Source organism: Abrus precatorius, unplaced genomic scaffold (genome assembly GCF_003935025.1).
Source record: "Abrus precatorius isolate BTA unplaced genomic scaffold, Abrus_2018 Scaffold9, whole genome shotgun sequence".
Classification (NCBI taxonomy): domain Eukaryota; kingdom Viridiplantae; phylum Streptophyta; class Magnoliopsida; order Fabales; family Fabaceae; genus Abrus; species Abrus precatorius.
The window spans coordinates 19,634,895-19,658,903 of NW_020874439.1; the positions used below are offsets into that span (position 1 = coordinate 19,634,895).

Below are 24,009 nucleotides of genomic sequence, written 5' to 3' on the forward strand. Positions count from 1 at the left end.
AATAATAAAATAGAGTCTTCTTCAATATATTTCATTATGAAATCCCTAAAAAATGCCGAGTTCAAAAGGCATTTGAGCAAAACGCATCTCATCACTTAATTTCAGTGTGAAACTTATTTAAAAAAGAAGTCACATTAGTTATTTTTTGAATAAAATAAAAAAGTACAAGAAAAAACAAAAATGAAGAACAAATGAGAAAAACTGGATTGGGATACTCAATTTTAGAAAATAATGATAAGAAGAAAGAAGCATGGAATGGTGTGTGTCTCTCTCTCTTTTGTTTTTCTTACATTACACTTTACTCTTTGTCTCTATCAGTCTTTCAGTTAGCAAGTCCCTCACTATTTTTGGCGGGAATTGGGGCCCACAAAATTAAAAACGAAGGCTCTTTCTCATAAATACAACAACACCCTCTTTCCTTTCTCTCCTCACAACAAAAACCCCCATAACCATCTCTTCACACTGCAACTGCACAATACCATCCTCTACCCAAAACGGTGTCGTGCCAATCACCATTCAGTTCAAAAACGCAAAACACCACAACATCCTCCATGACACTCTCTTTCTTTCTCATTCTTATAATATTTCACTTTCTCCTCAGCTTCGCACTTTCTCTCTCCTCCGACGGCCTCGCCCTTCTCGCTCTAAAATCCGCCGTCGACCAATCCTCCGCCGCCGCCGTCTTTTCCGACTGGAACGACGGCGACTTGACCCCTTGCTCCTGGTCTGGAATTTCCTGCGCTAACATCTCCGGCCAGCCGGAGCCGCGCGTGGTCGGAATCTCCCTCGCTGGAAAGTCCCTCGCCGGTTACATTCCCTCGGAGCTAGGCACACTTCGCTTTCTCCGGCGACTCAACCTCCACGACAACGACTTCTCCGGCGTTCTCCCGGTGCAACTCTCCAACGCCACCGCGCTTCACAGCCTCTTCCTCCACCGCAACAACCTCTCCGGTCCCTTCCCTCACTCACTCTGCACCCTCCCACGCCTCCAGAACGTCGACCTCTCCGACAATGCCTTCTCTGGCCACATCCCTAGCGACCTCAAAAACTGCAAGAACCTCCAACGGCTCATTCTCGCCGTGAACAAATTTTCCGGCGAGATTCCTACCGGCGTGTGGCCGGAATTGCGAAACCTCCTTCAACTCGACCTCTCGGCGAACGACCTAGAAGGTTCGATCCCTAACGACATCGGAACCCTCGGTTCCCTCTCCGGCACGCTGAACCTCTCGTTCAACCACCTCTCCGGTAGGGTTCCGTCGTCTCTAGGGAAATTACCGGCGACGGTTAGCTTCGACCTCAGAAACAACAATTTCAGCGGTGAAATTCCGCAAACGGGGTCGTTTTCGAACCAAGGTCCTACCGCGTTCCTCGGAAACCCCAATTTATGTGGGTTCCCTCTTAGAAAATCATGTTCCGGTTCAGACCGGGACTTTTCACCCGGTTCGCGTGATGACACGCGCGAGCCGAGTAAACCGGGTTCAGGTCTAAGACCCGGTTTAATAATTTTAATTTCGGTGGCTGATGCTGTTGGTGTTGCTTTAATTGGACTTGTTATTGTTTATGTTTATTGGAAGAAAAAAGATGATTCTAATGCTTGTAGTTGTGTTGGGGAGAGCAAGTTTGGTGATGAAAAAGGGAATGTGTGTGTGTGTGGATTTCCATGTGTGAGTGGTTCCAAGAGTGAGGATGATGAGTATGAGGTGGAAGGGGGTGAAGAAGGGGAAGGGGAAGGAGAATTGGTGAGGATTGATAAGGGTTTGAGCTTTGAGCTTGATGAGCTTTTGAGAGCTTCAGCATATGTGTTGGGGAAGAGTGGGTTGGGGATTGTGTATAAGGTGGTGTTGGGGAATGGGGTGCCTGTGGCTGTGAGGAGGTTAGGGGAAGGTGGGGAACAGAGGTATAAGGAGTTTGCTGCTGAGGTTCAGGCTATTGGGAAGGTGAGGCATCCTAATATTGTGAGGTTGAGGGCTTATTATTGGGCACATGACGAGAAGCTTCTCATCAGTGATTTCATCTCCAATGGCAATTTGGCCAATGCCCTGAGAGGTTAGTTCTTTCTGTTTGATATTTTTTGTTGATTTGTTTTGTTCATGCATTGGATCTGAAGACAGAAAATGGTGCTAATAATGATGTTGGTAGAACAGTGATAAGGTTAAAAGAAATAGTTAGTTAATGATAGGTGGATATTTGGAGCTTGATACATGTCATGGATGAGTTTAAAATGATTGGTCATTCATGCATGGTAATTTTGGACTCAGTTGCCCATGTGGCTTATAAATTAGTTTAATTCCTTTGCCTACAGGAGTAATTTATTTAGGAGACTTAATGAATAAGACTTTAGTTGAGTTCTTTGTCAACTCTCTCTCTCTTTGAAATGGCTCACGTTTATATATGGTATACTCTGTTTTTGGTCAATGTAAGTATATATACTCTTCATTCTATAGTTAAAAAGTATATATACACACCCTACTATGATCCGTGAATTTTGTCCAGTCCATGGCAACTTGGGCTCTTGAGATAATACGTGAGCGTAAATCTTTGGTAAGGAAAAGAAATAAAAACTTCACTGTTGTGGATTTTATAGTTTTTGTTCTAATTTTAGAAAACAATTCTAGATGTAACATGAAATTTCATAAAAGAATATGAATCCTTACATTAAATTCTTACTTATCCCGATGATATAAGAAGATATTTAACAATGCTCTGGAATGTGTGTTTGTTCCAAATGCTTTTCGTATAATTACCAAATGAATATGAGTTGAAACTTATACAAGTATACGTAGAAAAGATACTGTACAATTAGATTAGATTTCTTTGCTTAAAAATTAAGAGGGTTACTGGATTTGGTGTTTGTCTTTTGCGTCGTTGATGACGTAGGGGGGTGGGGGTATACGCCACCTGCTAAAGACAAGGCTGTTGGTCTGGCATGACTGTCTGGGGGATTGAGTGGCAGGACACACGCTTTTGGTGGGGGACCAAGAATAACTTCTCGTCTTGTAGAGCTTCAATCACTGCCAAAACAGAAGGCATATCAAAGTTCCTCCTTCACTCTTCAACACTTTCTCAAGACCTTTTTGAGTACTTGGATCCCCTTTCATACCTATCTTTAGCTACACACCATATCCATATGTTTTGAAACTAGCTTACTCTAAAAAATGTCATGTTTGTAGGCCGTAAAGGAGGGGCATGTTTATGCCTTTCATTCAGGATAAAAGTTTAATTTCTTAATGAAAATGGGCTCCTTTTGTTTCATGATTTATCTTAATCTTTTAGACTAAACTTTCTTGATTATGAAGCATAGTCTCTACCATCTTCGAATCCTTTAACCAGGTCCCACTAGAATTGTTTTCTTACTTTTTCCTTGCTTCCACTGCACCTATGTCTCACTCTTATTATTAGAAGAAATTATGTCAGCATAAATTGTGGTTGGAATAAAAAATAAATCACGCAATCTGCATTTGCATCCTGTATCAGATGTTAGAAATAATAATCTTCCCAGTTAAAATTTTCAGTCACTAACAAAATTGCACTCCAGCTAATGCTTTACTAAACCCCATTTGACTATGTGCTGCAGGGAGGAATGGCCAACCATCTTCAAACCTTTCATGGTCCACCAGGCTGAGAATCGCCAAAGGAACAGCCAGGGGCTTGGCCTATCTCCATGAATGCAGTCCAAGAAAATTCGTCCATGGTGACATCAAACCTTCCAACATCCTACTTGACAATGACTTCCAACCCTACATTTCTGATTTTGGTCTTAACCGCCTAATCAGCATCACTGGCAACAACCCCTCCACTGGTGGACTCATGGGTGGAGCTCTTCCTTACATGAAGTCATCACAAAAAGACAGAACCAACAACAATTACAAAGCCCCTGAGGCTCGTGTCCCTGGCTGCAGACCCACCCAAAAATGGGATGTGTACTCATTTGGTGTTGTGTTGCTCGAAATACTAACTGGGAGGTCACCAGAATCATCTCCCACCACATCAACTTCTATGGAAGTCCCTGACTTGGTAAGGTGGGTAAGAAAAGGGTTTGATCAAGAAAGCCCTTTATCTGAAATGGTTGATCCATCACTTCTCCAAGAGGTGCGTGCCAAGAAAGAGGTGCTGGCTGTGTTTCATGTAGCACTAGCATGCACTGAAGGAGACCCTGAGGTCCGGCCTAGAATGAAAACTGTCTCTGAAAACCTTGATAAGATTGGAACATAATATTCAAACATGTGCAGTGTGCTAGCTCTCTCTAGGACTCGACCTGAGACTGGAATTACCCAAAAGATGCACTTCAATCTAACGATGCATTTATTGTGGCAGCTCTGAGAAGATTTTATGCAGGGTATTGATATGCTGCTGCAAATCCTTTTTCCTTTCCATCTTGGATGCTGCCCCTTAACTTTTGTTTGGAAAGTGGAAGTCAAGCAATTTTTGGAGAGCTGTAATTATCTCGGTCTCACTTCATCCCATCCTCATTTTATTTTTCTTGTGAAGTATCAGGAAATTTGCTAGATTCTATTCTTTTTTTTCGGCTCTGATCTTTTTTTCTCCGAAATCTTGTTACATTATCACTACGCCTTGCATGATTATCTGTCTACTAATAAGATAACGAAGTACACTCCTATCAACGTGTCATCACTTAGCAAATTCGTTTTCCCGCTTAGATCTGTCTCTTTCAATGCATTTATTTATCTAAATTGCTTTAGAGTAAATGCCTAATTTTTACATAATTGAGTAAATTAGCCCCTATACTAATTAAATACAATAATAAATAAACACCAACGTATTTGAACATCGATCAAATAAGTCCTTTAACAGAAATATGACATTAACTAACACATTGCAAGTCTGACATAACCTAAAGAAAATATTATTCCTTTAAAATCCTTCATATTAGTCCTCTGGCAAAAAAATAGAAAAAAATAGCAATTTGGACTCTTTTAAGTTACCCAAAAGAGTCTTTCAATTTTGTCCCTCTACTCTTACCATCTACGAGGATTTGTTTGGAGTCCGATATGTAATTAAGCTCTGTTCTTCCATGACAGGAGACCCTAATGAGCACATAACCCCATATTATATCCTAAAAAAATACATTATTTTACACACAATAAATATACCTTGTTAGGAGGCACAAAGCCTAAATTCTGTACCACCAAACAACTTTTTTTTTTTTAATATTCAATGCTTTAACAACTTTATTTAATTTAGTCGCTCTACAACAACATTCTTTGACAATGCTGATGAGCATCAAGGGCTTAAGGTATTTTTATCACTGCAAAGAATGATATGGAGGGAACAATTGGCACCAAAATGGTTTTGGAAAGAATTTTTTTTTGGTCATAAACGGATGGTTATGGATTGTGCAAACGTTAGAGCTAAATTGATAGACCAGAAATTTTGTCCATTATCCTCAACCCTAATGTTAATAAAACTCTTTAATATATTCTATCTTAATTTTATTGGACTTCTAGTTCAATAAAAGTAATCTTGATATACACAACTTTTATTGAACTAGAAGTCCAATAAAATTACTTTCTTCTTCTTCCACAACCTCTAGTGGATTGATGACTATCTTCATAATTGTCAAAACTATAATAATCTCCTCTTCCTCCTCTTCTTTGGCCACGACCATGTTCTTTTCCTCTTTATTTTTTTTTCTATTTTCTTTTAAAGAGGGTTTAGTTTTAAGGAGTTTCTTTGAAGGTTATTCTTGCCTTCACTTAAATTTCTTTTCTTAGGCTTGAAGTGAGCCCATCAATTAGTTCACAAACATCGAGTCTAAATATTTTAACTCCTTAATAACCATATTACATAGTAAAATTTTGTAGTAAAGAATTTTTTTTTACTATGTGAACATCTTCCACCTTTTTTTCCATACCATTTCATTTGCTTTACAACAACATTGCTTTATTGCCAAAATTTAAAATATGCTCGGATTACTTCATACACAAAGATTCAAGTTCTCCTTATAGAGTTTGTAAACACACCTTTTTGACCTTGTCAACTCCTTCAAAGTGGGTCTTTAAAATCTCTTAAGCTTTTTTAGAAGTAATTACATTAGACACTACCTTAAACATAGTTTCATGTAAGCATTGATGGATAAAGGCAAGTTGTTGTCGATCTTTCTTCTTTTGTTTCGTCAAAGCCTCTTTCTCATTTTGTAACATAATACTTTCGTTTTGAGGTTTAACATAGCCTTTCTCCATAATCTCTCAAGTATATTGAGACCCTAGTAAGGTCTTCATACGTCGACACTAATTATCATAATTTTTTCTAGTGAGACATAAAAATTGGAACATATTTATGACATTATTTGCCATCTCTCAACTCTCAAAGTATTTCACTCAACTCTCAAGATCTAACTTAAGCTCTTGATACCACTTTCTTAGAGATAAGAGGAGAATAATTAAAATTAAAATTTTATTATTTGTCATATAATACATGAGTATTGTCCATTATTTATAAAAGGATTATAAAGACCTTGAGCTTATATCAAATAATTGTCTCATTATGTTACTAAATATCAAGTGGCTACAAACCAAAAAGTCATTGCCTTAATTAAGAAATTATGGTCCTTAATTGACATTAACGTATATTTACTCATAACTTTTCATCTTTGTAACTCATGTACCATTTTATTTTTAATTATTATATTTTAATAGAAGGTAAGTTCAATGACTTTTTTCACTGAGTTTATTGTTTTTTCACATAGGACACCAATATGATTTGACACTCTTTAGTGAGCCCAAAGGGAGTGGGCCTAAAAGTGTTTGAAAAAAGTTGCTGCTACAATATTGGTATGCAGTATTAATTACTATAATAACTGTCGAAGATTATGGTGTCCTTGTAATTCTAAGTATGACCTATGACATTGATATCTTGTTCTGAGTGTGTAAGGAGCATCAATTGTACATGTACAATGATTAGGCTGAAGAATATAAACTGGGCCAGCCCTAAGGAGGCTATGAATAGCCTATATTAGATTATTTGATGTGATTTCTATCTTTATTATTTACTATTATGAAATCACGATTACCCATTTGATCTTAAATTTCATGGTTCTTACTCACGTTTCACAGTCATTTTGATGTGGGTTGATAGTTATAGGGAAAATCGAAGAACAATGAGAGGAAGAAAGGAATTCCATAGAAGAAGAAACTTTGATATTATTGTATTAAAATGAACAAATTACAATAGAGGGAATTAACAGAATCAATATCCTCTTTTTTGTTTACTAACCGCTACTTTCTTTATACAGTCGCTAACTCACCTAACCATCTAACTAACCAACAGACTGGCTATGCACGATTACATCCTCTATGAGCTGGCTAACTAACCTTCATCTCTTTTAACAACTTCTAACTAACAATTTCCCAATTATATTATTTACAACACAATTAGAAAAGATCCTGCATCAATGCCTCCCTCTTAGAACATTCTTGACCTCAAGGATGGAAATTTGGATACTTCTTCATAAGGTCATAGTAAAATTCCCAAGTAGCATCTTTGGGAAGTTGGTGTTTCCATTTAATGAGGACTTTAGTGACTGCTCTTCCTTATCTCTTTACTGTCATTCAATCTAAAATGTCTTCAGGCTCCTTATCCATTTGTGCTGCTTCTGTTGCTTCAGGCAAGGTAACAAAAGTTGGGGCTGCTCCTACATGTTTCCTAAGCTAAGAAACATGAAATATGCTGTGTATTTTAGACCCATATGGCAATTCCAACTTCTAGGCTACCATTCCAATATGATCAATTACTTTAAATGGACCAAAGTATTTAAGAGACAACTTAGCATTATTTTTCTGAGACATTGATATGACACTGATATCTGTCTGTAGGCATAGAGTTTGACATAGACTAGATCACCAATCTTAAACCTTCTATCAATCGTGTGCTTGTCTGCAAGTTGTTTCATTCTATCCTAAGCCCTTCTAAGATGGAACTCAACCATTTTCCGCATCTCTTCCCGCGTAGCCAAACTTCTATTCACTACCTCAACCTTTGATTCACCAAGAAGATAAGGCAAATATATAGGTAGAGGCTATCCATACACAAATTCATAGGGAGTTGTCTATACTGAAGTGTGGAATGTGGTATTGTACCACTATTCTGCTAGTGCCAACCATTTGACCCATTGATAAGGAGTATCACTGCACATACATCTGAGGTATATCTCAAGGCATCTATTGACAACTCACTACAAGAAATATGGTCTTCAGCTACACTATTTTGGTCCACACTTAGAAAGTGTGGCTTATAATTATCAAAGACCACGTTTTTTGTGGGATGGGCTAAGGACATAACTTGTAGCCATGCTTGTAAAATGTGGCCATAGATTGAAAAGACCATGCTTCTTAAATGTAGCTTATTTCACTACACCAATAATGAGATCTAAGAGCGGTTCTGATTGAATTAAGAGAGCCGTTATTGGTGCTCTAAAATTGCGCGCTATCTAATGTCCTTGCATTTAAGAGAGCGGTTATTTAACCGCTCTCATATGTTAACTCTTGGAGAGCAGTTCTGCCCTCAACCGCTCTCTAAATGGTACTTAAGAGAGCGGTTAGGCGGGGAACCGCTCTAAGACTTGAATAGATTGGAGAGCGGTTCCCCGCCTAAACGCTCTCTAAATGTACAATTTGGAGGGCGGTTCGTTGCCTAACCGCTCTCTAAATGTTAACTTTGGAGAGCGGTTAATCAGGCAACCGCTCTCTGATGTTAAGCTTTTTGAGAGCAGTTCCAATAACCGCACTCCAAAGTCATTTTCTTAGAGCGGTCTGTTACAGACCGCTCTCTAAAGTCTAATTGTTTGAGCGATTCATTTGTGAACCGCTTTCTAAAGTGTAGATCTTTTAGCGGTTCTTGTGTAACCGCTTTCTTAAGTGTAATTTTGAGTGCAGTTCCTGTTAAACCGCTCTCTTAAGTTTAAAATTATTTTGTCTGGGTTTTCAAAAAATTCACATTATCCCAATTTTTTGCATACCTAATAAACCATATTATTCAAAAATAGTGCAAACAGATTACAACAACCTAATATACCACAAAGATAAGCCAACTACATTACATTTTATCAATCAAAAATCAAATAAATTTTGCAACATACGAATTCAAAAGTATCAGAACATTGCTGCATAAAACAAATGATGAATCTGTACAGATATAATTACAAAGAACCATAATTAAAAAGGCTCAGCAATTTATACACTTTTTCCTAATGATTTTACAAATATGACTAAGTCTTGTAAAAAAAAAGTACTAAGAATCAATTGTGCTTAATGTGTCCTTTAAATATCTATGGTACATATATGCACACCACTTTATTTGAACTTGATGAATTCAGTTGTCAGGAAAGGTTGGTAATTGAAACTCTGGAAAATACTGAAAAGAAAACAAATTACAAATCTTAGTTATATTAGATATAATTCAAATGGCCAGACACTATCGTAGAAGAAATTGAAATGATATATCAAGATTTTGGATATGCACTCCTCTTACATTAAGTGGGATTGTAGTTTGTCCATGGTGCAAAGCATCTCTAATGAAGAGACACAAATAATATGCACAGTCATCATTATTTGATTGCTTAGGACACTATACGTGGAGGAAAAACACATAAAAAATATGATTAATAATTGAATAATATTGATTGTAAACTATGCAGTCTTATAAAATAAGTAAAAAGAGTTTTTGTCAAATGGTATATACCTGTACAGTGACCCATTTTGTTTGATGCATCTTTGACCTAGAGGGCTACACTTCTCTCTCTACTCGATATGTGATAAGAGCACTAACAATAAAATGAAAGAACAAATTTACAATTAAACCACATTCATTTATGATAAACCAGCTAACAGGAAAAATCATGTATATTTACTTATTAAATACGTTTTGCATATGTGGTCTACTCTTCAACTGTCTACGGAGGGGATCCATATAATACATTGTCTCATCAGAGGTGTTGATAGCAACTAGGATCCAATGTCTCCTACAAAATGTTTAAGATTACAATAATTAATATGATAATGAAAATTATATTACAAATATGCATGGTCATAAGATTAACTTACCCAACATTGTACGGTGCGAATACCAAGTGATCTTCACCGATATGACGCTTTAACATGTCAGCTATATGTTGATGTGGGGTCTGATTGAGGTTTGCATCCATTTCATAAGGAGATATAAATGAAAACCTACTTGCCATATTAGTCCCTTCCAAGTAAGCTTCACACAAATATCTTGTAGTTGAAAAGAAGAATCAAGATGCATTAAATAAGGTAGTTAACATCAAGTTTCCTATGGATTTCTATAATTATACAATTAGCATAAATTAAAGAGTTACCTAATGTAAAGGTTGATGCTGGAGGTGCTTAACCAATGGCGACGTATGACCTCTTGTATGTTTTCTTTTCCCACTATGTCATTAAATTCTTTTCCTTAATGCTGACTTGTCATATGAATTGTTACATTGTCAATGGTTGCATCACTTCTTATATAGAGCTTCATCATATCGAAGCACGCAGCACCTTGAGCCTGTGCCAACTTAGAAAGGTCAAATGAAATAGAAACAACACCTTTATTGCTTAGACCAACAATGGATTCTTTTGTGTGACCTGTCCCTTTCCCTAACCCTCTACTAGATGATGGGGCAACCTGAAATAACATCAAAGTTTGATTATGGAATGAAAAATTAAATGCATACATCGGAATGCTGCAAAGAAAATTATGGTTACCTACCTTGGGTTGGAAAGTGATTAGGGATAATGGCTAAGCAACATAAGTTCCAATTGCATCTCAGGCAATTGAGGTTTGCTTCTTCATTCAGAACAGGCAATGCAGTCTCTTCTTCATGTCTTTGCATTATCTCTATTGAGACCTTACAATGGTTTGGAGAAAGAGCAGCATTGTGTAAGGAGTCTCCAACCACTGTATGTGAAACTCTCCCTCTTGCAACCACGAGATATGGGGTGCTCAAATACACGATGCAGTCATGATCACCCTATAATACATACATTAATAAATAATAACATAAAAAATTAATCGTACGTCATTAACAATGAAATTAAAAGTCAATTAATTTTGTAATCCAATTGTACCTCTGGAATTTCTACAGAGGCAACTGGTGTACAACTGCCTCTTTGACTGTTACATGGTAGTTCTGACTGCGGATGGTGACCTCCCTCTACCACTTGATGCATTTGAGTAGGAATACCCATTTGTGGTGGCATGCAACTAGGCATAAATGGTGGTGGAGTGGTTGTAGGGTTGACCAGAATTTGACCAGACATGAAAGGGGGCAGTCCTTGACCCTCTATCAACTGTGCCACAACACTTGTCAAATGCGCTACCCAATGCTTCATGTTCTGCCACTCAGTAGATGATGGCTGTGGATGTGAAGCTGTTGGGCCGAATGCAGCCTTTTGGGTTACTCCAAAACCTGCAGCTCTTACACGACCAGGATGCTCTATTACACTATGAGCTTGACCCAATATATCATTTCTGGCCGTTGATTCAGACTCAGCCTCCACACCCACCTGTGAAAGGGTTTCCTATATCAAGGATAAACAAATATGTATCAGTATAATTTTGCAATATTCAAATGGAGAGACAAGTACCGAAAATGTATATTAATAAGTTATTTCTACTTACAAATTCAGCAACCATCTTTTGAACTCCTTCATCATCAATACCACCTTGTTTATTAAGCCTAACAGCCTTCCATAAGACATGCCGAGGTACAGAGGTCACATTAGACCTAGAGGAAGCAATCTACACAAAGACGAACATTAATTACAACTCTTGATTACCGTTGATTAGATTCAGACAAAAACGTATTGATAACTTCATATCCTAAAATAGAGATAGTATCAAATCCTGCTCCAACTGAGCATATCCCGTAGCTGACTGCCTATATCTATACGACATTCCTTTTGCCCTAGCAGCATTTGCCTCACTTTCTCTCCATAATTTCTTTTTGAAAGAGAAAAGAAAAACAAATCAGGAGATTACCAAGTCGAACACAGATAATAATTGTATATAATAAAAGTGTATTATTATTACCTTAAACTCTTCTGTGCAGCTTTGGTTTACAAACTCGTTCGAATGATCAGTGACAATAATGAATCTCTGATACTTCTCAGGAGGGTGGGGGAGACAATTACCGTCTTTATCAAAGATATGCTTCCTCATCCGTGTACGGAATGCACGAAGATCCCGTCCAGCTAATGCAAGTACAAAGTCTTTGTGCATTTCTTCCACTTCAAAGGTTTGCTACAATGAAAGCCAAATTTGCACATCATATAAATCCAACATATATTATATACAATACTATACTTAGAGAAAACAGCTAATGTATGTTTACCTCTACTTGCTCCCAAATATAGTCCTTCAGATTACTAGACACATTTGTCCAATCACATATTCTAGTACTTTTAGTTAGAAATCCAATAAAATGGGAGAATTTAGATCTATTAGGGTCAATGGGTTGCCCTTTACAATTTCATCCAACTTGCAAAATGTAATTAAAGTGATGACACTTACTGAAATTAATAATATAAACTTAAAAGACACATAAAAGCATTAGTGAATTCAACAAATACCTGTAACTTTTGTCCTAACTTCCTTGATTTGCTAATTCCTTTCAATTTTGTTATTCCTCGAGTGTTCTTCCTCTTCAATTGTTGGGTCTTAGAAGGAGAACCTCCTTCAATGTTATCAGAAGATGTCATCTCTGCATAATGAAGTTATGTTAGTGTAAACCACTCAAAGAATAGTAAACTTATAAAATTAATAGTTTTAAAGTGTATGTTTAAATCGACATGTGTATTAACCTTTTTCTTTTCTTAGGGACCTTAATATGTTTCCTATGCCTTTAATGGAATGAAATGATGGATTTAACCAAATACCCTCTTCATGATCATGTCTTGCATAAAGGTCTCCATCATCTATTATTATATCCCTCATTGACATTTGTTGTACACTTCTTAATGGTTCGTCCTCCACATTAACTTCTTGATCTATTAGTTCACCATCAGTTAAATAATTAAACTTATTAGACAACAACACTGTAACGTCCAAAATTTTAAATGTCTGTTTTATGCTATTAATTGATTTTCTCAATTAATTTACATGAATAAGGTTAATAAAAGATTAATTGAATATTTATTAGAATTCAAATCTATGTTAATTAGGTAGACTAGAATTAAAAAATTTATAGTAGAATTTCCTCTTAGGAAAGAGACTGGTATAGTTTCAGTAATTTAAATTACCAGAATAAAATAATATTATTTTCTCTAGATCCAACGGTGGGGAAGCCATCCACCACACCTTGATCCAATGGTTCATAATCCACCTTGTGGCTCATTTGAGACCACAAAATTTATGAACCAATCAAAATTTGCCAAGTAACTCTATTCATCATGGCCACTTGGATATTTTGCTTTCCCTCATCTCTATAAAATTGATCACTTCTCTCCCTCATTCTCTTCTCCATCTTTATTCTTTTCTTACCTCCATAAGCTTTTCTCTCAAGCTCACCTACACTTGCAACTTAGAAACATCTTTGGAATCAAATTGGTGCTCAAAGGAGGTAGGGTTCTATCTATGTTGATATGCTTATGTGGATGTGTGTGCCTATCTATTTTATGTTTTAAATATTTTAATACATGATATATGTGGTGTTTTTTATGATGTATAGTTGGATTAATGGTGGTTTGGGTTAGTTTGAAGGTAGATCAAGTAGAAAAACAAAGAAGAGAAAGAAAACAGCAAGTCTGAAAATAGAATTTTCTAGGGTTTCCGTACAAATACACTATTTCAACCAATTATTTAAGGTTTAAATATTATAAAAATATTTTTAAATTAAACTAGACATCCAGAGATTTCTATACGTATAAATTATTAAGCAATTGGATTAGTATAGAATTAGTTATGAATTTTTAAAGTTTGGGTTAAGTTTCAGATTTTGATTTTGGGCAGGTAAGCTTGCGTAAGACATAACTTGTTCCATATAACTTAGATTAAGGTGAAATTTTTTTAAAAAAAAATCTAAGATATATTAGTTTATACCATAAAACTTTCACAGTCCAATTCATTTTGAACAGTTCCCAGAATTTTTCCGAAGTTACCCCTAGTGCTATTAAGTCAGAAATAGAGCAATCTATAATAACCAACTTTAGAACCTTATAGCTTGAATTCTATTAAACAAAATGAAATGAAACTTTTTGGATATTACAATTGGATTTCTTAACTTTAAAATAAAATGAATTTCACAGTCATACACTTAGAATTCGAATTTTGGTAGTTTTTAACATTTTTGAGTGCTATTCTAGCTAATCACAGGACATGTCATAGTAGAAAGCAAAAATCTTGAGCTGTATTTGTCAAAACTGAATGGAACCAATTAGGTTAGAAAATAGACAAATAGGGCTTCAACATATAAAAAAATTCAGGTCCATTGAAGTCATATAGCAATAAACGTAGTAAAAATAAAACAAGGCAAAATTTATCAGTTTAAGGAAAGAATTATGAATTTAAAGGTTTTGTTTATTTATTTATTTATTTGCTATGATATGTGAATGATTGTTTGTTAGCTGACACTATTCATTGGAAAGCAAGTATGATCCGTTATGCTGCACAAATTTTGTAAGAATTATGGATAAATTGTACAAATTTCAAAGAAATATGTGAGATACAATATGAAAGTTAAGATGATTGAAAGTTATAAGAAAGTCCTATATCACTTGGGCTAGCCCCGAATAAAAAGTTAAGGGGAATAAGTCGGTGGGAGTGTTGGAGAAAGTAAACCTAACAAATCTTGTATAGGAAAGAGCTCGATCCTGATAAGCAGACTATTACCTAGGAGTCTTATGGCCAAGAACTCCCAGGGGACCAAGGATAGAAACATATATGAGAATTAAGTACCTTATTATGTGATTGAAAGTATTTTAATTAATATTAATACATTTCAATGTTGCTTTCAATTACAACTTTAAGTACTGTTATGTCACATGTATGATTCATATTGAGTCCTTTAATTATTTATTTAATTTCTGGCATATGTGTATCATAATCATTCATGTGTATTGCAAATGTTAGACATAAAATTTACTTTGTTTTGGGCCATGTTTTCAGTAATCATAATTGAAATATTTCCTTATTGGTTTAACAACCTTTTATTTAAACAAAAATTGAAGCAACTGAGAATGAAAGCGATGTCACACAGAAATACACAGCCCTACTGAGAATTTTTAATATTCTCATTCTACTTAGTTTCCGTTTCATTTTCAGATTTGCATGATGAACGCAACAACAATGATCTATATTGAGTTCCCGGATGTGCAGTGGGCCACAATAGTAATTTTAGGACACTAACCTTGGTTCTAAATTGTTCGGTGAGAACTTGTTAGGACTGCACTTTGATGACATTGAGCCACTGATCTTCTTGTATGTAGTGGTCCTTATATGTATTCCTGATTATATGTAAATAACATGGTGTCCTATATATATAAATATGTCTAGTTATCTTTCTGTAAAATGTATGAGTTAAATTAATTACTATGTTTATCTAGGTTATTCCATATTTGATTTTCTTTTATTTTTGTTATTATAACGTCTCGCTCTTTTATACATCCGATAATTACTACTAAATCAACAGGAAATGAATGAGCGGTATAAACAAAATTTTTATTACTGTAATGCAACTACTGTATTTAGTAATTATGACTTAAGCATAAACTAAATGCAGTAGGGTGTTACAAACATAATACTCCATGACTTGTCAATAGGATCAAGGATGTAGAACACTTGTTGTGCCTGTGATGCAAGGATAAACGAGTCATTTTGATATCCCACCCTTTTAAAATTGACTCTTATAAATCCTAAATTTGTCAATGTCAACCCTACTGTTGTTGTCAACCCACCTGCATCCAAACACTGCTACTTGAAACTTTGTGTAATCCAATTTCCATATGTGTTCAATTACCCCAAAGTATGACATGTTGGCATATATGGGGTTTCTATCCTTTGCACTCGATATATGAAGCAATTCAGCAACAAGTGTGACTTCACTATTTTGCATAGTACTCTGCTCGTCATGCTCTTTTGTATAAAAGGTAAACCCGTTCACCAAGTAAGAAGTATATGAAAAAGCATCCACACAAGGACCTTTTGATAACCATCGAATCTTCTCTGTAGCAGAATTGTTATTCTCAAACATGTGCTCATAAACATACTCTTGTAGCCATGGAATGAATCTCTGGTTATGTTTTTTTGTAATCCAATTCTCACCCTTCAAAATTTCTTTTTGCATTAAAATAAAAGGTTCAATTTCAGGGGTGTTTTGTAAGACATATAAGTGTGCTTGGTCCCGTTGTACTCTTGGAACCTCTATTTGTTAACAACCACTGCTACTTTTTCCATCCATCTTTCTTGTGTGATGGCATTTTGGAAGACCAATTGATTCTACATTTGACATGTATTCATTGCAAAATTCAACAGCTTCTTCAACTAAATATTGTTTAGCAATGCACCCCTCTAGTTGACTTCTATTCTTTACATACCCTTTTAAAACCTTCATATATCGTTCAACGGGATACATCCATTGCATATATGCTGGACCACACAATTTTGTCTCTTCAACCAAGTGAATGGTCAAATGAACCATGATATCAAAGAACGAAGGTAGGAAATACATTTCAAGCTCACATAAAGTTTCAGAGATATGATTTTGTAATGCTGGTAATCTGGCAGGATCAATCACTTTGCTACATATTGCCTTGAAGAAAAAGCACAGCTTGGTTATTGCAACGCAAACCTTTTTTGGTAAAATAGACCGTATAGCAATAGGAATCAAATTCTCCATCAAGATGTGACAATCATGAGACTTCAACCCTTTTAACTTGAGGTCCTTCAAAGAAATCATATTTTTTATGTTTGATGAATACCCCTCACAAACCTTAACTGAATATAGAGCCTCACAAAATCCACGTTTCTTAATTCTAGAAAGGGTGCATGCTGTTGGTGGTAAAAATATGCATTTTTCCTTCTTCACTGGTGCCAAATCAGATCTAATTCCCATCTTTACCAAGTAAAGCCTTGCATTCATACCATCCTTTTTTTTTTCTTCAATGTTCAATAATGTACCGACAAGACTTTCACATACATTTTTCTCAACATGCATAACATCAACAAAGTGTCTTACGTGTAACGATTTCCAATAGGGTAACTCAAAGAAAATTGACATCTTCTTCCAACCTCTAGTAGAAATGTCTTTGGCAAATGGTTTCCCAAAAGTTGTTTTGATGTCTTTAACCTCTTTAAAAATCTGTTCTCCAGTTTTTGAATATGGACATCGTCGTTCATCACAACTTCCATTAAAGGTTTTCTTCATTTTTCTGAAAGGATGATTTCGTGGAAACCATCTACGATGCCCCATGAAGACATTCTTGTGACAGTGTTCAAGTCTGATATAATCTGTATTTTCAGAACATATTGGACATGCACATTGACCTTTATGCTATAACAAGAAAGATTTCCATAAGCAAGAAAATTACTAATGTACCATACAACATTGTCTTAAGCGTGAAAGATTCATCTCTAAACCCATCATATACTTCAATGCCGATTTCCCACAACCGCTTCAAATCTTCAATTAGAGGAGACAAGTAGACATCAATGTCATTTTCAGGTTGTTTAGGACCAGAGATTAACAAAGAAAGCATAATATATTTCCGCTTCATGCAATACCATAGAGGCAAGTTATATATTAATAAGATCATAGGCCATGTACTATGAGTACTACTTTGCATGCCATAAGGGTTCATTCCATCGGTTGCCAAAGCAAAGCGTATATTCTTTGTTTCTGCTGCAAAGTCTTCATATTCATCATCAAATTTTTCCACTGAGGAGAATCTGCCGGATGCCTAAGCTTTCCATCTCTAATTTTGCCTTCAGCATGCCAAGTCATCTGCTTTGCACTTTCTATACTGCGAAATAAGCGCCTTAATCTGGGAATTACTGGAAAATACCACATGACCTTTGCAGGTGTAGTTTCTTTCTTTATGTAACTTGACTCATTACACTTTGGACATTGGCTTAGTGATGCATACTCTTTTCGAAACAAAATGCAATCATTAGGACAAGCATTTATCTTCTCACGATTTGATCCAATGGAAGCAAGTACTTGTTTAGCATCATATGTTCTCATAGGTAGCACATTATCTTTTGGTAGCATCTTATTTAATGAAGTTAGTAACTCTATGAAGCTTTTATTAGTCCATCCATTTATTACTTTGAGGTTATAAAGCTTTAACACAGAACTTAATCTCATGAACTTTTTGCATCCATTGTACAATGATTTTTCCGCATCATCTTTTAGCCTCTCAAACATCTTTGGACAATCTCTAAGATCTTCTTCAACAACATTTGGAATGTCTTCAACATTATCAAATTCATATGTTCTTAATGTCTCTGAGTAATAGAGACTTGATTCCATGTGATGTGATGTACTTCCACCTTGTATCTCACCGTGCTTTGTCCAACAGGTATATTTTTCATCAATCCCATTGCACATTAGATGTTCCTCCAGTTCTTCCGCATTTACTTGCATCATATTCAAACAACACCAATAAGGGCATGGAATAAGGTTGACATCAGTTGCATGCTTAATTGCAAATCTAATAAAATCCTTCACTCCATCTTCATATTCTTCACTCAAACGATTAGCAACCATCCAACTTTGGTCCATATTTGCTCTAACTACGGGTGACCCAAAGCAAATGTGATTGTCTTATTAAGTCTCACATGGTAAGGCCCTATCCCATTTGGAAATAAAGTTTTTCATACCTTAATTAACAATTGTTGCTTAAATGTGTTATTTTGTACTTGACAAAACTTTGGCAGCATTTCGCATTAGTCTCCTAGTACACAACTTGAATTGAGATGATTTACCTCAATCAAGCACGCACCAAGAGACAATGACAAATGCATTATACCAAACTTTTGTTAAGAATTAAATATAACATTATAAAACAACATTTGCTAATCACTGAATGAATAACTTTGTTCACAAACTGTCCAACTTGGACAATTTAAGATTGAAAATAATGATTTATTTAATCATTATTTTGAACCTCAAATAGGAAACTAAAGTTTCACTCAATTTCAGATTTCAAAGCATAATTTCTAACAACATAACATCAACAATAATTATGCATTCAGAACATTCCATAAGCCATAACATTAAAAAAAGAAACAATCTTATTTCATCACTTAAACCAAGCATGACATTTCACTTGCTATATTCCAAGTCTGGTATGCAATTTGAGGCCAGGTTTCATGAACTTATTCGAGGTCTAAAATTGCATTATAAAATTATGTAGGACCACTAAATACGATAATGTTTATTCACTAAACCACTAAAATTATGTAAGACCACTACACCACTAAACTGCATTATAAAATTATGTGAGGCCAGGTTTATTCACTAGACCACTTCTACTCCTATTCCAAAATCAAATTATCTCATTTTGTTGATGTTGATTTTGTTGTAAATATCAATTTTCTATCTCATTTTCTTCTCCTTTACTCTTTATTTTTTCTTTTTTTGGCCAGTTCTCGTCCTCTACTCTATTATGCATAACAAAAATTCTCTAAAGTTCCACATGGCTTAAAATACACTTTCATTGACTAAAAAACAAATTTCAAACCCACTGTGTAAGGCAACAATATTCAACAAACACACAAAAAAAAAACAATCTCACTAACCTCGAAATAACGTTGGGTCGCAGTTATGTTGGAGAGAACCAAAATGCTAAATGAAAACACATAGAATAAAAAATGGCAGACAGGACGTTTTTGTAACTATTAACCTAAAAATAAAATGCCCTCTAGTCAACATAGAGAACCAAAATGCTAAACGAAAGCAATTAAGATAGAAATGATGAAGAAAATACCTTCGCAGTGCCAATGCGCAGTCAACGGTGGTTGTTCTCCAATGCAAAAGCCTCAACAAACAAAGAAATTTAGAAATACAGAGTAGGCACGAGGACAGTGATGACAGGATTTGGGGGTTAGGGTTGAGTTTGAAATTTAACTTTAGAGAGCGGTTAATTGTTAACCGCTCTCTAATCTACCCCTTCTTAAAGCGGTTATATGCGTCAACCGCTCTGTAATCTTTATGAGAGCAGTTCCACGTGTCAATCGCTTTCTGAAATATGGATATTTTGAGAGCGGTTAAATCTGAACCGCTCTGATAAGTGTATTTTAGAGAGCAGTTCTTTTACAACCGCTGTCAAAATAGTACATTATAAAGTGGTTCATCCTCAACCGCTCTCAAAGGGTTAAATTGGAGAGCGGTTGAGCGCTAACAGCTCTTTTTGTCTCTTACGCAAAGCGATTTTCACTAAACGCTATCTAAGATTGCGTTGCAAAAGCTCATTTTTGATGTAGTGTTTAGAGTAAATCAGCTATATTTGCACTGTTAATATAGCACGCTTGTAGGTTGTAGCTTCTATCTTTCATTTGAGCTACACTTCAAAATCATGAGCTATTGGTTCCCGCTATAATTTTAATGTTCCCATCTATTACTGAAATAAAATAGGTTCCCAATGTCTCTCGCTTATTGCTTCTCGTCCTCTTGCCTGAAAATCGATCTCCTCTCTCTTGGTTGAAAACCTATAGCTGAAAAAATAAACAAACATGTTGCTGCCTTTCTCCCTCTCAGATTGCATGTTGCCCTTTTTGTTGAAACTCCCCTGTTTCTTCTTTTCTCTCTTATAGGGCATTTGTTCCTCTCTCTTCCTTTTTGTCATTTGCATTTCTTTCATCCTCGTTTGTGTGTTCATTCGCATCTGCGTTCATCATCATCCTTTCCATTGCGCTGCCCGCTTACGTTCCTGCATGTTCATCGCTGTTAATGCACCGTCGCTGCTTGGATTATTGCTCAGATCTCTGACCGAAGAGCAATCGAAGACCAAGTGTTGTGGCCTCATTAGAAATCCAGCATCTGGACGTGATTCTTAAGGTGTTGGGTTGTTGTTGCTAATCTGTTGCTGCTCTATGAGTTTTTATTCTTGACATGTTATTGTTATTGTTGAACATTCTCTAATACTTGACCTATTTTTGTTTGCAAAAGTTGTCTGAAAATAAGCTTTTTTATTTTATTTTTCTCTTTACAACTTGGTTTGGATATGATTTATTGGTCTGAAAGTAAGTTTTTTTTTCTTGATTTGATTGGTAGAAAATAATTTATATTTTGCTTCCATATGAAAAATATGGAATTCTTCTCTTGACAATTTGGTTTAGATATGATTGATTGGTCTGAAAGTAGGCTCCTTTTTTTCTCTTTGATTGTAGAAAATAGTTTAGGTAGACAAACAGGTTTGTTGCACCTACTTTTGGCTCACCAATGCATTCATGCTTGCCTTACCATGCTCATCTATTATGTGTATTGACTTTCTTTTTTCTCCCCTTGTACATATAATGAATAAAGGAGAAACTCATAAGAGAAAAAAGGTGTCAAACCTTAAGCCAGAGAGAGAAAGGCCAAATTCCTAAGGTGAAAATGAATAGTAGGTCAAGTGCGGAATAGTTGAAACTATATCAAACTAAGACAAAAAAGGGACTAGAAGAAACAAGTGTAACACTGCCGATGGAATAGAACAAAATAAAGTTTTAGAAACAAAATCTTCAAGAAATTATGAGTACCTTTCTTTGCACCCTTGTTCTAGCAATAGGATTTAGTTATAAGTATCTTTCTTCTAGCAATAGGCTCGACTTGTCTTCTTAATATTTGCATCAAATATGGTAGGACGAAATGTTCCTAACTTCTCTCGATCAAGTCATATTTCAATTAGTGAAAATGTAAGTCTTCTAATTTGATGATTATATACACTCTCTAGTTATTCTTCTTGATTATGTAGAAATAGGACAGTTGAAATCTTGTTGATTCATTTTTAATTATTCCTAACCCTTACTTTCTTGGTTATGCACTTCTATCTTATCTCATCATCACCATTAACTTGAATCTCAAATTATGATTGCTATGTATATTGAATCTCAATAAGATTGCTATGCTAGTGATTGTGTCATAGTATTGCCTTTTGTTATTGATCTTTTGCTATTAGGTTGTTACGTTATTATTATCAATTTTGGTGAATAATGAAAGCTCAGGATATATATGTTGCTTTTATACACGTAAGTGAGAGATTACAATCCATTTTGCATGCAAATTCTATAAGTTCCTGTGATTTCTTTTGCTTTTAATTATTGTACCACTGATCCTATACCACACAAATATACTAATACCATTTTTAATTTATATTTTAATTTTTGTAGGATAATGTGAATGGTATATTGGCTGGCAATAGAGCATCCTAATCTTTGATATTATGAGCAAATGATTATGGAGATCATGGTGTTTCATAAATTTTGTGACTTATATGTATCTTTTAATCTTTCTTAATTGCTAAACTTATATGTTACACTAATTAATTTTTAGTACTTGTGTAGACTACAAAATTTGTAAATGTATTACTTTAGACAATGTTAATGAATTATCTATGCGTCTTTTTATTTAATGATTAATTTTTGAACAATTTATTTTGAGAATACATCTTTGAAGTATATGAAATTGTATATAACTGAAAATCATTTTGCCTTAGTTTAGAGTTGTTTATGTATTAAAATTAAAAGTAACAATTTATTATTAAATAATTAATTTTTCAAATAGTTTTTACTTAATACAAAATTTAAATCATTTCAAAATTATAGTTAGGTACAAAATAAACTATAGTCGAAACTGTGGCTTAAAGTGAACAAAGCAAAGGCCACGGTTGATAAGCATGGCAGTAAGTTCAAAGCAAAGACCACAGTTCAAGAAGAAGGCCTTTAGTTTATATAAAAGGGCACGCTTTAAACAGTGGTCTTAAGTTGAACTCATAGATAACATTCTTAAGTGTGGCCTTAGCACTGATAGAAGTGTGGCCATTAATTCTACCATATATCACACTTTTAATTTCAATAGCCACATTTTCTTAGGAAGCATGGCCTTTACTGAGGACAAGCGTGGCCATAGAGAATAGGATGTGGTCTTATAGGCCACGACAGGAGAAGTGTGGCCTTAGGCCTAAAAGTGTGGCCTTTGATCAAAGGTCACACTTTTCATAACTAATGGCTACACTTTTTAATCATGGCATAAGGATTTATTTGTTATAGTGACTTTGTTTGCCCATCAGTCTGTGGATGGTACATAGAGGATATTGAACTTGTACACCTTGGAATGCCATCAAATCTTGCCAAAATTGACTAATAAAAACTGAATCTCTCCACTAGTGATTGAATTTGGAATCCATGCAACTTGAACACATTATCCAAGAAAATATGAGCCACTTTATGAGCTGTATAAGGATGAGACAGAGACATAAAGTGTGCTGCCTTGCTAAGTTTATCTACTACAACAACTATAACTTGTTTTCCATAAGAGGTAGGTAATCTCTCATTGAAGTCCATAGTGATATGTTGCCAAACTTGCTCAGGAATTGGCAAGGGTTATAACAGTCCTGGAGAGGCTGTAGAATTATACTTGCATCATTGGCAAGTGAAACACCTTTAAACATATTGCCTAACATCCTTAGTTAGTCCCTTCCAATACACAATCCCTTTCCCACTTTGGTGTGTAGCTTCTCTACCTGAGTGTTCTCCAATAGCACCAATATGTAACCAAATCAGGATTTCATTTCTCAGGTCCGGATCCTTACCCAACAGTAGCCTCCTTTCCTTCTCAATTCACCATTCTGCCAAGAGTAATGTTTATGTGACCCTACTCCTTGCTGAACCTCAGTTATTATCTACCTTAAATCAACATCATTTTGCCAAGTTGTTTGAATTCTTCTTAATAAATCTAACTATAATTAATGAACCACCAAAGCTTGGCAACTGATTGGCTTAATTCTTGATAGGGCATCAACAGCCATATTCTCTCTTCCTTGTTTATATTCTATTGCAAAGTCATACTCCATG

At 35.4% G+C, this 24,009-nt stretch overlaps 1 protein-coding gene across 1 annotated transcript; it reads left to right on the top strand.

Moving 5' to 3' along the window:
* The first annotated feature begins 551 nt into the window (after positions 1-551).
* Positions 552-4,212, top strand: LOC113850942 (receptor protein kinase-like protein ZAR1). Its single transcript, XM_027481449.1, has 2 exons — positions 552-2,046; positions 3,575-4,212. Exons 1-2 carry the CDS (start codon positions 552-554, stop codon positions 4,210-4,212), a joined length of 2,133 nt encoding a protein of 710 aa, XP_027337250.1.
* The last annotated feature ends 19,797 nt before the right edge of the window (positions 4,213-24,009 follow it).

Coding starts and splice junctions, on each gene's coding strand:
- LOC113850942 (XM_027481449.1), top strand. CDS start 552: ATGACACTCTCTTTCTTTCTCATTCTTATAATATTTCACTTTCTCCTC. Junction 2,047..3,574: donor TTTGGCCAATGCCCTGAGAG/GTTAGTTCTTTC, acceptor TATGTGCTGCAG/GGAGGAATGGCCAACCATCT.